Source organism: Mizuhopecten yessoensis, unplaced genomic scaffold, assembly GCF_002113885.1.
Source record: "Mizuhopecten yessoensis strain PY_sf001 unplaced genomic scaffold, ASM211388v2 scaffold1579, whole genome shotgun sequence".
In the NCBI taxonomy this organism is placed as follows: Eukaryota; Metazoa; Mollusca; class Bivalvia; order Pectinida; family Pectinidae; genus Mizuhopecten; species Mizuhopecten yessoensis.
In genome coordinates this window covers 213,599-230,241 of record NW_018404117.1, presented here as the reverse complement: position 1 = coordinate 230,241, position 16,643 = coordinate 213,599, and the positions used below count along the sequence as shown (strand labels likewise).

At 34.6% G+C, this 16,643-nt stretch overlaps 1 protein-coding gene across 2 annotated transcripts in view; it reads left to right on the top strand.

Moving 5' to 3' along the window:
* The window catches only part of LOC110465330 (receptor-type tyrosine-protein phosphatase epsilon-like), a 222,920-nt gene that overhangs the window by 167,717 nt on the left and 38,560 nt on the right, over positions 1–16,643 (top strand). For both annotated transcript variants that reach the window (XM_021521082.1, XM_021521073.1), the window contains exons 10-11: positions 1,276–1,373; positions 9,781–9,912. In XM_021521082.1, coding sequence (XP_021376757.1) covers positions 1,276–1,373; positions 9,781–9,912 — 230 coding nt within the window. The remainder of the gene's footprint in view (positions 1–1,275; positions 1,374–9,780; positions 9,913–16,643) is intronic.

Sequence of the window (16,643 nt, the reverse complement as noted above, 5' to 3'; positions counted from 1 at the left end):
TTTTAAATGTAGGTTCCCCTTGATCCCTCGTTGTGTATGTTATATTTTGAGACTGATCATAAAAACAAAATGGATTAAAAGAAGAACTAAACAGATCTTTCTCATATTGCAATGATCGATTCTATTTCTTTCACATTAAGTACTGTACTAGTAAATATGTGAAATGACAAACTCACTTTGAAGGTTGGCTTTCATACACATCAGTATTAAGTTTAGATCAAAAGTTACCTCAAGGTGCATTTACTGTTAACATGACTCGATCAAACAGATTAGAGGAAAGAAGAGAAAAGATCGAACTGACAAAGAACTAATGAAGATGGTACAAAGGTGGGCGCCAAGATCCCTCTGGGATCTCTTGTTTACAAACCAATTGCTTATTGCGTGCTTTAGGCTTCCAAAAAATTAGGGTACAGTCAAGGCATAAGGTAAAACCTTTCTATTTCACAAAATATTCCTGCTAGATTAATATATTACATGGACCATAATTAACATTTCAAGTGTGTACTTATTTATAACTAGTGAAAAAAGGTAAGTTTTAGGTAGAGTGAAGCACATATAGGGAAAATAAAACAGTTCTTTACAATCTAAAAGGAATTTTTACATTTTTTTTTGAGGTAATAAATTTCAAGTCAATATTTTATTTTGTGTAATAAAATAAAAATGAAATCAAAGAAAGTCAGTCAGACAACTTTGAAGGATAAATGTAAGCTTTAAATGGACAGAAATACAGAGAGTCTGTCATTTGAAGACTGATCTTGAGTTAACAAGATCATTAATAGACTTGATTAAAGCATTAGATTACATATATATCTGAGAATGTCGGGTAATAAGCCCATCCGTATATATGCAGTTAAGTAGAAATGTCAACAAATGTTATTCTATTGTCCCACTTCTTCATTCAATCAGAAATTATGTGTCGGCCTCCTCACTTATTCCAGGATAAATATGGCAATAAGCCTTGGAACTATGGATCAATCCATTAAGCTTTAATAAGTTAACTGACAATCATAATTAAATTGTATGTGAACAATTATCTATCTAATCTTTGGTAAATTCTAGTTTCGTTGAAAATAGATAATTTGGTTCAATATATTATAAAACAACTGACACTTAATCGGTATTTGGGGAATCAAACCTTTTCAATTTGTTCCTTGAAATGCTAGATTGATGTCATCATTAAAATATGGTGTGATTATTGGAGCTATCAATTTAAGAGGCATAAACATTTTACTGTATGCGGTATATAAAACTTTCCCCTCCTTTTCTCTCAAACAGGTCCAAAACAGAAAACAGTTCCAGCATTTTGGCACATGGTTTGGCAAGAAAGTGTCCATTGCATTGTCATGGCAACAGGACTTTTTGAAAATGCCAGCGTAAGTCTGTTTGTTGCTTGGCAAAACCTTTTTTTATTAAAAAAAAGTTCCTTTTATTACATGCTTTTTACGGTAATGGTGGCTAGTAGAAATTATAACTTGCATGGAAATGTATATATATATGCTTTTAGCATGCTTGAGTCATAATAATCACATCCTTTGCATTCTTATTATCTTGATTTTATAGATATTGTAACAAGCAATGTATTTTTCTCATGCTTATATATCTTTATCAAAATATAACCTTTCACTTTCAGACTTGTTACGAACAAGATATGCTGTATATATACTCTTACCTCCAAATATCGCATAGAAATTTTATAACAACATATCACTATTTCTAATTTATCTGGTCTTTGAAATAAAATTTTGGAACAGTTCAAACCAAATTATAGTTCATGGTATGCAACTGAACCAAGACCAGTGGTGAAACATGATACTGTGAGAAAATAGCAGGTTGTAGAATGTTTTTATCTTCGGCCTTTGTGTACATCTTGTTGTGGTCAATCAGACCAGGAGAACATTACGGGAACCATTAAAAATTTGATTTCATATTTTTATTTAATTATTGGTTAAAGTAAGCAAATTATATTTTATAATGACAAACATTCTTGTCAGCATATTCATATTTTACTGAGAGTACATTTTAATTTAAACTTGAACTTGTTTAGCTTATCATGCAGTTGTTATAATGGTATGTATCCTTTCACATGAAGGTTGTAGGATGAACTTAAAATACAGAAGTGAAAATCAATTTTTTGATATTTATGAATTGACATGGTTGGCCGGAAGTTTATAATTTGTAGTTACACGAGCAGAGTCAAGCATGATGTCAACAGATAGCTGTTTTTATTTGTTTGCCTCTAAAAATGCTATAAAACTGCATGCTAGAAGGTAAAATTGTGAAAAAAGTGTCCACACCGTGGAGGTAAATTAGGGGCCATCGCCATTAAATGTTTATCAGACATTTCGTAACGAGGATATATCAGCAGCGAGATAAATAACACAATTGAAGTACATCATTGATGGCCGCAATATGAGCCACTGAGCCGTGGGTAAAAAACTGATATGGCTTATCGCACTAGGTGCCTGTGTATAGCAGCAAAAACCGGCCATTGGAATGTATTTGTTGTGCTGAGGTAAACTACGAAGGGACCCGTTATCAGTTCACGCAGAGTCAATATGGCGATCAGTTAGAAAGGCCAGCTTTCAGTTTTACTGAGACAACATCGCAATTTTATATATTACTAGAACGGGATAATTTGTTGTGGTGTTGACAACGCTTTATTCTTTAGGTATCTTTCTAATATCGACACAAAAACAACCGCAAGAGGAAACACTTGAACAGACGTACCAGTCAACTCTCGATTAATTATGTGATAGTCTTTTGAAATGGCTTGGGAAGTTTGAACAAAACAGCAATATTGATCACTGGATCATATTGCAATTGATTTGACCGCCTAATTAAAAAAACAAGTATATGTATTGTGTGTTGGTCCAATGATTAGACTGCTGGGTAAGCAAGGCTAAGATGCTGACTTCAATGGAAAAGAAATCTTTCTCAGTGAATCATGACTTTGATGTGGTCCTGACTTAGTTCCAAGCTGACTCATTTGTTATTATATATGCAGAAAATCCAAGGTGTATATATTCATTAAACAAATATGGATTTTTCCTTAGAGACAAATTTGAATCAAGATATGTATTCATCATTATCACAGTATTGTGAACATGTTCAGGGCAGTTTCGTTGTTATCCTTCACATCCAAAAGAATCTTGCCTTTCACAACGCTAATCCTCATTGAAGAATGGGGAGACTCTAAAAGGTTTCACGCTAGACAAGCAGCAAGAAACGTTTGTTATTAGACCTCATCCTAGTGCCCGTTTCTTTGGACGCTGTAAGAGGCCGTTGGTTACAGTTAATTCAAGTTCTGGAGGTTCTTCCAATTGGAATCAAATATGAGTGCATGGTCAAGGGTTTCTTAAATTGCTCCCTCTGGGCCATATAAAATGTCAGGGATGCCTCAAAATTGCTGTCTTTGGCCCATATAAAATGTCAGGGATGCCGCAAAATTGCTGTCTTTGGCCCATATACAATGTCAGGGATGCCTCAAAATTGTTGTCTTTGGCCCATATAAAATGTCATGGATGCCTCAAAATTGCTGTCTTTGGCCTATATAAAATGTCAGGGATGCCTCAAAATTGCTGTCTTTGGCCTATATAAAATGTCAGGGATGCCTCAAAATTGCTGTCTTTGGCCTATATAAAATGTCAGGGATGCCTCAAAATTGATGTCTTTGGCCCATATAAAATGTTAGGGATGCCTCAAAATTGCTGTCTTTGGCCCATATAAAATGTCAGGGATGCCTCCAAATGCTTTCACTACAGTGAGTGACCAATTCAGCCTGTGACAAAATGACAAACACAAGGTTTCTTAGGCTTCGGTTTCAATCTATTCTCATAAGCTGTTATTTTCCCCACTTTTTTCCTTATTATTATAGCTGACAGTTTTTTACTTTTCGTTTTATTGAAATGAATCTTCTGCATGGTTGCATGGTGAGGTGAAAGGTACTATATGATACATTTTGCATGCTGTACATGCTGATGGTCCCATGGTTGTATCCTGTATGCCTGCTGAGACTGTGCCCATTTCCTTGTTTTCCAGCCTATTCCTATGCCCCCCATGCCCCCCCCCCCCCACCTAATTTCCGGACCCTTGCTGTGCCCCCTCCCCCCATGACTAACCTTGCATACAATGACTGCCTGCTTTGGTGCCAGTGGTAATGCAGTGGACAAGTTACCCAAATCAGATAAAAGTGATTTGATTATGATCATCCTAAATATATCATATATTGTCATGCCTGATTGCAATCAAATGATGCTCCTCATTTCTACTTTTTTTAGGGTCAGAGATGGGAAACTCAAGTCAAAATATTTTCATTTGAATGTAACTTTATTCTTATTTTTCATGAATTAAATCCATTTTTGTTAATGACATAAACATCATTTTAATTAAGCTACCTATTCAATACAAACGTAGCCAGGACCATCAAATGATATTTGTGTTTTATGCTAATGATAATGTGTGTGCTATTTTCATATGTGATGAATATTATGTAATGAATTCTGAATACTGAATTATGAATACTGAATTCTGAATACTTAATTCTGAATACTGAATTATGAATATTGAATTCTGAATACTGAATACTGAATTATGAATATTGAATTCTGAATACTGAATACTGAATTATGAATATTGAATTTTGAATATTTTCATCCCAGAACTTCTCCTGCAATTGGGTAAACAACATTTGGATGTTTAGCTCTGTATCTGTATTTAAGTGACATCTTATTTTCCTGGGCGATAAAAATGCCATTTGTTTTTGTTCACCTGTCTCACCTGCACGCACCTGTGATTGCTATCTAGGTGAAACTCGTTAGTGACACATTGAGTCTGCACTTACTTTTCAGCACTTCCCGGAATTATTCGTTAGCTTTAGAGAAGTGGAAAAAATTCTAAAATCAAATGTTTTTACTCCCGAAATTCTTATTGTATCATGCAGCAGTCTGTATTTGACTGTTAGGTTTTCTATAAAGGATAAAACAGGATAAGTAAGTTTGTACATTTCCTCATAGAATAAAACCTGTCTGATGAATATTGTTTTTCTTCAGATCATATGTAGGTATGAGCGATATGAACATTCTGAAAATGTATATTTTGGGTCAGAACTAACGCTTTGTTTCCAAGGTTCTGACCTCAAATTCCACACCAAGGGTAGGATTTCCATATCCCATATACGTACATAACAATCAACTCTTTTTCTCGCCTAAGTTTCCTGGGATTTTATTGTAATGTAATTTCATAATTGGGTATCACACATGATCCAGACACGTGTATCTTTCATTTAAGAAATAGTTTGAAGAAAAAATGTAAAATAGCACTTTGACAGAATTCCATATCCAAGATGGAACCTTAATTAATTTACTATCACACAACACCTATATGAGAAAATAATCAATATTTTAATGGTAATTGGATGATCACAGAAACCATTCCATAAACTTTATTAACGAATCTCAATGAAGCATTAAATTGAAAATGATAGACACATGGGTACTAGTATAGCAGTAAACGCCATTTCTCAGCGACTTTCAGTACACTGTCTTATTGATTTATAGTCAAGTGTAAAATCTAGGACAAAAATATGTCCGGTATTTTTGTTTACAATATACCGTTGATATTCTATATCAAAGTATTACAAAATATTATTCACATTTCCTATCAACAATTGTGTGCTCTATATACATCATTCGGTGCATACAGGATCTTTCTACAAAAAAAACTGTACGTTAGTTACACAGTACATGTATGGACCTGAGGGATATAGCAAGTTTCTAGGTCCCTGACACTAAGTCTGTTTCCTGAGAAATAGGCCAGGTCAAGAGAGACGTAAAAACTTAGCTTTATCCAGAAATTTCATACTTGAACTGTTTTATATAAATACAAAATACAAGGAAATTTTAAAAAAAAAAGAGAAAAAAATCAGCCTAAATATCTGAAAAGCATTTGAGCTATATCTACTGTGCCACTTTAATATTGCCTTCTCTGTTGTCTAAAGATCTTTAACAACAGGTCCAGTCAGTATAAGGTCAAGTTTAAGATGTTTCTGCAGGAGCTAGTATGCGCCTCAGAAATCATAAATTAAAGACAAAAGCAGGGATATTGTCAATTTAATAAGCCAATTATTTAGATATTGAGTGAATAAATTATATATATAAAATATATTTTATCCCTTTTTTTGCAATAATTTGGGAATTTAACATTTCAAAGACATAAGAAAGCATATTTAAAGGGAGATACATTACTTAAAAAATTGATAGAAACATTTGCATATATTTTACATTTGGAGATATTTGATAATTTCATTAGACTTAAAGTGGAGGGATTTTAAGTTAAGCCACTGGAACTACCGGTAATAACATTTGTATTTTGAGAGATCAGAATGTTACCAAGAATGTCTGTTTTAAGTTCATTGGTAATGATGCTTTTTTTGTTCATATTATTTATCATATAATAATTTGATAGGTTTGAATTGTATCCTGATTTGCTGTTGTAAGTTCTGTGATTATATCCCTCACTCATTTCACACATGTTATAGTTGGAACAGGTGTTGTGATCATTGTTGTCGCTTTTGTTGTTGTTTAAGTTTTCGTTGTTTTGAAGTCATGTCTTTAATGTCGAAGAACGCCAAACGTTATTGATAATAAAATTCAATTAGATCAAATATTGAACTTGAAAAAGTAACAGCCAATGCTATCTGAACCGATATACTAATACTTATTAATGTATCAAACAGGTTTTGTAGTAGCACAACCTAAAAATAGGAATTCTTTCTATCTTAATAATATTTATGAATAATTTCATTGATATTTTTGTTCAGAATATGGAAATAATGATTAAATAATATATTTATAAAATTTGTCGAATTTGTTAATTGAAATGTTCAGCAGTTGGAAAATTGAAATGTATTTTATCTGCACTTCTGTAAAAATGAATTAGTTTGATCTATAAATGTGACTTGTAATTGTGATTATCTGGTGTCAAAATTGAGTTGGGGGAGTTTGAAATGAATAATGGTGTGCAATTTCTAAATTGCCTCCCACACAGACATACATCATTCTGAGTGGCAGCATAAAATACAATTACCCTTCCATCCATTTTTTGTAACCACACAGTTTTGTTCCGCTTTCTTTTTAGGATAAATTACATCATAAAACATCTACGTCAACAGAGTTTTCAAAAGAATCCTTTGTGTAATTTTTGAATACAAAAATAACTTTTGTTTTAAGACACTAGACATTTATATCAAATATTTAAGCACAGGTTCTGTTTATTATATTTCTTCTCAATAAAACTGTTTGTCAATCTATCAATCCCTAAACACAATTTTGTCAGAATATTTTAAGTCTTATATATTCAGCCTAAATTCCCTAAGATTTAATGTATTAACCTGTAACTATCATGTGTTTAAGTTGTGGAAGGGTTTTCTATCTTTACTGTGATATTGACAGAGTTATTGCCCCTTTTTACTGCAGCACTACAGTCTTATTAACACAGATAGTCCATCATAAGTTTTCTTTAAACTTTGAAACTTAATTAAGTTAAGGATTAAACACCAATCATACATAAATGTATACATGTCTTCTATAAATATTCAATTCTGTTTATACAGGTGTCAGATAGCATCACTTTATACTAAGATTGATATTTTGAAGTGTTTATTGTTGATATTGGTTATAAATACAGATTTATGGTTGACTTTTACTGTGGACACCATGATTTTTTATTATCATATTTTGAGGTTTGATCATTACCAAATTTAATGTATCTTGGTAATAAACAAATATTGATTATAAAAATATAAAACAATTATAGAATATTGTTCCATACTGGAATTCACCAGATAAAAGTCAAGAAATTTGTTATTTGATATTTTTTCACAATAGGTTTCTAGTTAGTAATTTAAAATTGACAAGTCCAGACATGAAAATGGATCGACGTAAAAGGCTAACTCTGCTTGAATGTTGCTATAGTGACAAAAAATGGACTTCCCATTTGTCATGACTAGATTTATAATGGACAAGCCAAACATTCTGTTGACTAAGTAAGCTAATCAGAAAGCAGTCAAATTTGATAGTCATATTTATTTATCTATTTGTTTACTTCAGTTTTCCTCATCGAATCTGTAAATAAAATGTATTGAAATACACTGAAATATTATTTGCTTTCACCTCCGTTAAGGTGTCGGCTAAAGGGTGGGCTTATTACAAGGCATGGGCTGATGATATATATTATATATAATAAGATAATAACTATCCAAGACTAACCGCTAGGCCTCAACGGCCTTCCTTTGGCTTCTTTAGGCAGACAGATGTTTTATTTGTCACCGTTATATATATTCACTTAAACACTAGTCAAATCTTACTGTTCAACATGTGTTTTCTTAGGCTTCTTTAAAGTTTAAATTACGTAAAGTGTTATTTTTTAGCTGAAGCACGTGTGTTAATGAACAGATATTGATCTAGTTACTCCAGATACCTTATTTGACATAATAAGGGCACCTTCTCTAATTACCATTTTCAGAATTTTGGAAGTTCTCTGAAGTCATCAGGTTGGTTTTATGAATTATGCCACCTCTCACAAAATGGCACTGTATAAATATGAGTGTATTGAATAAAAACAAAGCTGCCATATTATATTATCTGCAGATACAGTGACCTTTAGAATCATTCAATGATTAATTGCTTTATTACTGGGAAAATCATAATGGGAATAGGATGAAGAGAATACTTCATGTGTCGGCTGTGGTGAGCAAATATTCAAATGACAAGGTATATGTTGTTTTGGGAGAGCATGTCTGATTAAAAAGGCACGCCACTCATCCTTTACCCATGTCATCACCCTTATTATGTCAAATCCAGTATACAATGTATATGATGCCTGAAAACAAAATTAATGCTGAACAGTGATGTAGTATTATACTTACTACCTGTTGTAATACATCACTAGTTAAAACATACAGAGAGCACTTTACACCAGTAATAACAGCGATATATAGTCTCACTCGCGATATACAGTCTCACTCGCGATATATGGTCTCACTCGCGATATATGGTCTCACTTGATATATATAGTCTCACTCAATATATATAGTCTCACTCGCGATATATGGTCTCACTCAAAATATAGTCTCACTCAATATATAGTCTCGCTCGATATATAGTCTCGCTCGCGATATATAGTCTCACTCAATATATTGTCTCACTCGCGATATATGGTCTCACTCGCGATATATAGTCTCACTCAATATATAGTCTCGTTCGCGATATATAGTCTCACTCAAAATATAGTCTCACTCAATATATAGTCTCGCTCGATATATAGTCTCGCTCGCGATATATAGTCTCACTCAATATATTGTCTCACTCGCGATATATTAAAAGTCTCACAAAATACATTGTCTCACTCGCGATATATAGTCTCACTCGATATATAGTCTCACTCGCGATATACAGTCTCACTCAATATATAGTCTCACTCAATATATTGTCTCACTCGCGATATATAGTCTCACTCGATATATAGTCTCGTTTGCAGTGTTGTGTTCACAAATCATTTGTTGTTGATGAGATGAAGAATTTTTAATTTTATAAGATACACTTACAACATGGGAATGCACATTCATGAGATTGACATTTGAATGTTTATGAGATTGCATGAGAAAATGTAAAATTTGTGATAAGAAGTTTGGATAACATGAGATTCGGGATGAATGGATTGAAGTGATCTAGTCACAAGATGAGATATGAAAAGATTAATGACATCTGTTTTCTGTATTTACAGCAACAATGCGACAAATACTGGGGAGATGTGTTTAGTATGCAGAAGTATGTTCGCCATGGCGACATCCACATTTGGCTCGACTCCACCATGGAGATTGCTCAACTTACCATCCGTAACTTCCGAATAAAACGGGTAAGAAAATGTGTATCAGCAGAATGTTTTTAACATTTTCTGATCAACCATTTGTGTGTTGTGAGGAATACATATACAATATGGGAGTGTGTAAGAACGCGGATGGCTCAGGCTTGGGCCTTGTTCAGGAGTAAAAGAACAGAAAGTCTCATTATATAATATTGCAGATTTAGCTCCCAGCTTTATAACCAAGGTGTCTGGGGACTTACATAATATAACTTTTAGAAAAATTATTTTTGTTTGAATATACAGTGTTAAATCTGTAGAAGGACCATTTACAGTTCTCTAAATGAGATTTATAACTAAAGAGTTGCGTGTCAGCTATAGTTACCATAACAACACAATGGCATGGGTAAAAAAGGTCATAGATCCCCACAAAGGTGTCGCATAAAAATACGATTCCATGTTTGTGTTAGCTCCTCTAGTCAACATTGAGGGCCACAAAAGTCAACCGATCGATGGATTTATTTAACTCTGGCTCAGCAATTTTTCATAATGAGGTTCTGTAAACACAACAGGTTTCATTTATAAAAAAAAACACCAGAGAGAACAAACAGTTCTAGAATGTTTCAGTACCTGTTATTAAAAACCATTCAATAATACATTTTCAGGTAAATACACAGGACTGGCATAGTGTTTTGAATGTACACAGCAGGAAAATAATTCTTTGACATATACAAATACAGGTTAACCATTGGCTTACATTCTGAAATGTATTTATACTTGGGATTATGACAAAACTCTGTTGTAAATCAATAACACTTCCAAAGACTTATGGAGTTGCCCGCTATTACAGGGTAATTTCCGTAGTTTAGAACTGGAAAATTTTATTGTTTTATATTTTTTTTGTATATTTGACAGTGCAGTAAAACAAAAATAAAACTAAAGATTTTAACATTACAATCATATTTTCATAAGCGTTATATTTCAGGTGGAATGTGTCTGAAAAGTAAAACTATTTCAACATCCTTTCGGTATGAAAACTCAATTGTCTGAGAATTAATGTTGAATCAATTGTATTTAAGTTTTAGATGTCCACAATTCAATGTCCTTAATGGATTTTACACCCACACGCCAGCTTTACTCAATCCAGAACCATTATATAACTCTTCCCCTCATACCTCACTCAAACCACTTTACCCCCAAACCCTACAACACCCCTTCCGTCAGATCTCTCTCAATTCACTACCCCTGTGTCATCCCCCACCCCCTTATACGTACCTCACTCAAACCACTATACNCCCCCCCCCAATACCTCACTCAAACCACTATACCCCCAAACCCCACAACACCTTTTCTGTTATATCTCACTCAATTTACTGTATCCTAGCCCCTGTATCACCCCCACCCCCCATACCTCACTCAAACCACTATACCCCCAAACCCCACAACACCTCTTCCGTTAGATCTCACTCAATTTACTGTANTCCCCTCATACCTCACTCAAACCACTTTACCCCCAAACCCTACAACACCCCTTCCGTCAGATCTCTCTCAATTCACTACCCCTGTGTCATCCCCCACCCCCTTATACATACCTCACTCAAACCAGTATACCCCCAAACCCCCAAACCCCACAACACCTCTTCTGTTAGATCTCACTCAATTTCCTGTTCCCCAGCCCCACGTGTTTTGTCCTCCCCATCATACCTCACTCAAACCACTATAACCCCAAACCCCCTAACCCAACAACTCCTTTTCGTTAGATTTCACTCAATTTACTGTACCCCCGCCCCACGTGTTTTGTCCTCCCCCTCATACCTCATTTAAACCACTATACCCCCAAACCCCCAAACCCCACAACACCTTTCCGTTAGATCTCGCTCAATTTACTGTACCCCCGCCCCACGTGTTTTGTCCTCTCCTCATACCTCACTCAAAGCACTATACCCCCAAACCCCACAACACCTCTTCCATTAGATCTCACTCAATTTACTGTTTCCTAGCCCCTGTATCACCCCTTCCCCCCCATACCTCACTCAAACCACTATACCCCCAAACCCCCAAACCCCACAACACCTCTTCTGTTAGACCTCACTCAATTTACTGTTCCCCAGCCCCACGTGTTTTGTCCTCTCCTCATACCTCACTCAAAGCACTATACCCCCAAACCCCACAACCCCTCTTCCGTTAAATCTCACTCAATTTACTGTACCCCCGGCCCACGTGTTTTGTCCTCCCCCTCATACCTCACTCAAACCTCATTCAAACCTCACTCTACCCACATGTAACACTGTAATGGTGTCATTCTAAAACTTTGGTGCAAACCAATCAGTTAAGTTCAATAAACATAAACAGTTGTATGTAGAAGTATTTTAATCATGTCCCAGGAGTGTTTTATTGCCTCAAAGGTTGTAATATACGCTAATTACTTAGATCGTCTACTCTATACCTGTGACGTCGGGATTAAAGTGCTGACATGTACAGATTAACTGTAAGAGTGATGTTAGTACTGACGTAATGAGATCAAACGACTTATCTCATAGGTATTTATCCCCGCATGATCGATGGTTTCATTGTTTTCACAATTTGATTAGTTTCTTATCGTTCCTGAGGATCTGTTTCCGTACCTGATTGAGTGATATTGGCTCACAAAACATAAGACACGGCCATACTGAATTTGTGCTAGTCTGGCTTAAACAGAGGAAGCTATATTAAGGCCAAAAAAAAAATGATTACTTGGTTCTCAGGACCGCGCGCATTTCATGGCACCGTGCGCATTGCCGATTTTATCGTGAAAGTGATAAAAAAAAAAATCGTGAATGCGCCAGCCGGCATTTTTAAAAAAATCCGGAAAATTGGTCCGCATGTCGTTTTTACTCGTTAGTCACCCAATTCCCGAAAACGTTTGACTGAAGGTAAGGATTGAGATACCCGCAAGCGTTAAAATGATTATGACTTATTAGTCTTGTGTACAAATGGCACTCATTTCGGTACAAATAAGGAATGGGGGGGTTGGTGGTTCGCGTCTGGAACATCGTGGGGGGATTTTCGGAGGCTTGCTCTATGACGGGTCTCTACACAACTTTAAAAAAACAAGGTAATGTCCACAATGAACGTTTTACAAACTACACAATAAAAAAAAAATCGCCCTCGTCTCGTTTTTACGATGTAAAATGGAGAGAAAAAAATTACCGCCCTGCCGCATCTATTTTGAAAAAAATTGGCCTGAGAACCAAGTAATTAATTTTATTTGGCCTAACCAACATGAATTTTATTTCCTTCGATTAAAAAAAATGGTTAAAAAAAAATGAAAAAGCTAATTTTAAACTATGCAACAAAATCAATTTGGAATTTCTTTTGATTTGCACAAGAAAACAAATTTGAATGATCCTATAAACTATTTTTGGGAATGTGTCTTCCTGTTCCTCTTACTGTGTTTTGTTAATTTCTGAAGTTGTATGATTTAAGTTATTATTTACAGAACCATTATATCCAGGTCTATCCTTTGTAAAGGGTCCATATTGCCTACCTATTCAAATCTAAAAAAAAAAAAAAAAGAATTATCATCACTTCTTCAAGTTAAGACCTCCCCTGCAGGTTTTGAGAAATTAGAATTGGCCTGCTGTTACAAACCCTCTGCATGTCCCTTACAGATCAGGTTCCTTGGTGGAATGTCATGCCACCATGTTTAAGTTACGGCCCTAATGCACATTTTAGAATGGCCCTCAGCTGGCCCCATTATCTATGGTTATAATTTGTCATAATATGACCTGAAATGTTGCAAAGACTTTAAACCAATTGAAAACCTGCCCATTTGTGAATTAAATTATCAAAATATTGTATATAAAGTGTGAACTGAAAGCTGATTTATATCATAATAGCTTTCTACCAATAAATTTAAATTTCGTAAATGTGAAACGGAATATGTTTTGTGAAATTCAGTTGTGACCATTTAAACCAATGAATCTTTTTAAGACACTTTAAGAATTACAATACTTTTGTAGTTGTGGAGATAAGAATTTTCATCAACAGTGTGTATTTTTAGTGCAAGCAGAGCGATTGCACTATTAAATTTGTCTGTGGAGATAAGAATTTTCATCAACAGTGTTTTTAGTGCAAGCAGAGCGATCGCACTATTAAATTTGTCTTACTCTGTGTATCTGTGTTCTGTTTCAATTTAAATGCGCAAAAAGCCACTGCGCATACAGTACGGATATGAAGGTCAGTGCATGATGCTTGCAAACGTTTCTAGCAAAATTTACCTTTATGCATTCACGTCATCATCAATAGAAAAATATACAATGTATAAATACTCCTTACCAAAGTTCTACTTATTGTGGATAGGCAATAAATCAAATTTTAACTCAAACAGTCCGGTCGAACACGCTAGGTCATGATGAGCTGAAGCGGTAGATCACACCGGCGCCTGTATTTGCCACGATTTTTAAGCATTTAAATGACTTGAAGCAATCCCGTTCGCCCGAGGTTGTTTCGCACTAGGTTGTTTCGCCCTAAAACAAAAATATTAAGGAGAAACATTGTTTTGTATTTTCTTTCAATTTTAGTAGTTTTAAGTTACAAAGTAAGTCTTCTTACGAAGTCTTGCATATCATTAAAATCGATTTCATAAAAAATGTGTTTGTCTTTTTTTAAAGCAAGTGTGACAAACGGCAGCTGTGAAAAAGTTGACTCCGCTCTCTCATACTAGACATGAAATATACCTAACACCAATGTAGAAAGTCATCAATAACTTTAGTTGATATATTTAAATGTTAATCATTATATTAGCGTATAAATAAAAAATATAAATTTGTAGGGCGAACGGGATATAGGGCGAAACAACCTGTTACCATACAAATGAAACTTATGACACTGTGGCTACATTCAGATACATGAATTTATAGTCACAAGGCCTAAAATCTAAAACAAAGTTCCGATTCTAGCAGGCGGAATCTTCAGTATTTGCGAGCACAGTCATGTCTTCCAGACATATTTCTAGTTTTAATTTGTTAATACATCTCGAGCTCATTCCCACTGCCATTAGATGGTGGACTTTTTAAATCGTTTATTGTGGTCCGTTATCTGTTCTGAAACAGTTCTTGATCATTTGCAAATACACTTGTCGTTTACTGAAGTTCTAAATAATGTCTTTCATGTATGTCAAAACCTTTTATAATGCTGAAATTTTGTTGGATAAATCGTTACAATGTACTAAAATTTTACTTGTACTCAGTCAGGTACTGGTAAATATCTGATTAGCTTATTCCTGGATCCCTCGAAAGCATCCAAAGTTACGCAGACCTCGGTAAACTTAATCAGCGTGATATGTAGACATGGTTATGTTTTATAAAAAATAATGATTTCTACCCAATCCGAATCAATAAAAGTGAACTGCATGACCGCGATAATCCTGCTAATACAAAAACCACACAAAAGAAACATTGAACAGGTCCATTGTACCTGGGCAGCTGTTGGCAGTGTCATGCTGGTCACACAAAAGTATAGGTACAGGCGTTAGCCGAATCAATAAAAGAGATACAGATAAATAAAATTATAATTCTGTTGTTCTAGTTATTCGTAACTTTAAACAATGGTGGAAGGATGTACTGTAATAAAACTGGGCCCACAAGTATCGTAAATAAGCCTGTGCAATATGGTTTACGTCTGCGTTATGGTTCTTGTCATCAGAAAACAGGTGAAATCTAGGTCAATTATCGGGGGTTTTTTGGGTTAAAAAGGATCAGCTGTGGTCAAGAAAAACTTGATGACAGATTTCCACTTTAATATTGCACCAACATGTTGATTTAAAGAAGTTTTGAACAACTACAATGCTGATATTTTTGAGGTGATATATATTTTTAATAGTCAAGTTGAATAAGTATAATTTGAAGTATAAAACTAAAACTGTTTTACAAGAAAACACTAGATATATGTTACTGGATTGCATTTTAATGAAACTAAAGCTTTATGACTGGCAGGCATCATACAAATTTTAGATATTAATTGGTAGCGCTAATTTACTTCATGCTGTGGTAATAATTTCATGTATGTTTGTAATTTTTACCTTATTGGAATTAAATGTTCAGAATGAAAAAATAGTTTTTTTGCTTGACACACTAATTCTGATTAAATTATATGGGTACACAAAGGCCACACATATTTGATCATTCTCAATCTATCTATACATTTATGAATTGCTTTAAGGCAAGTGAATATCAATTTGATGCTTTCTGAGTGATTGTATAAATGCATATGCATGCTGTGATTAAAATTGAGTTTTATGCAGAACAAAGGTGACATTATTCACTTGATTTCAATTAATTGTTACTGGATCTGACAAGACAGATTGTAATTCATGGTGAAGGATATTGGGTATGATATTTAAATCCACGGTGAAGGGTATTGGGTATGTTATTGTAATCCACGGTGAAGAGTATTGGGTATGTTATTGTAATCCACGGTGAAGGGTATTGGGTATGATATTTAAATCCACAGTGAAGGGTATTGGGTATGTTATTGTAATCCACAGTGAAGGGTATTGGGTATGTTATTGTAATCCACGGTGAAGGATATTGGGTATGATATTTAAATCCACAGTGAAAGGTATTGGGTATGATATTTAAATCCTCGGTGAAGGGTATTGGGTATGTTATTGTAATCCACAGTGAAGGGTATTGGGTATGCTATTGTAATCCACGGTGAAGGGTATTGGGTATGTTATTGTAATCCACGGTGAAGGGTATTGGGTATGTTATTGTAATACACGGTGAAGGGTATTGGGTATGCTA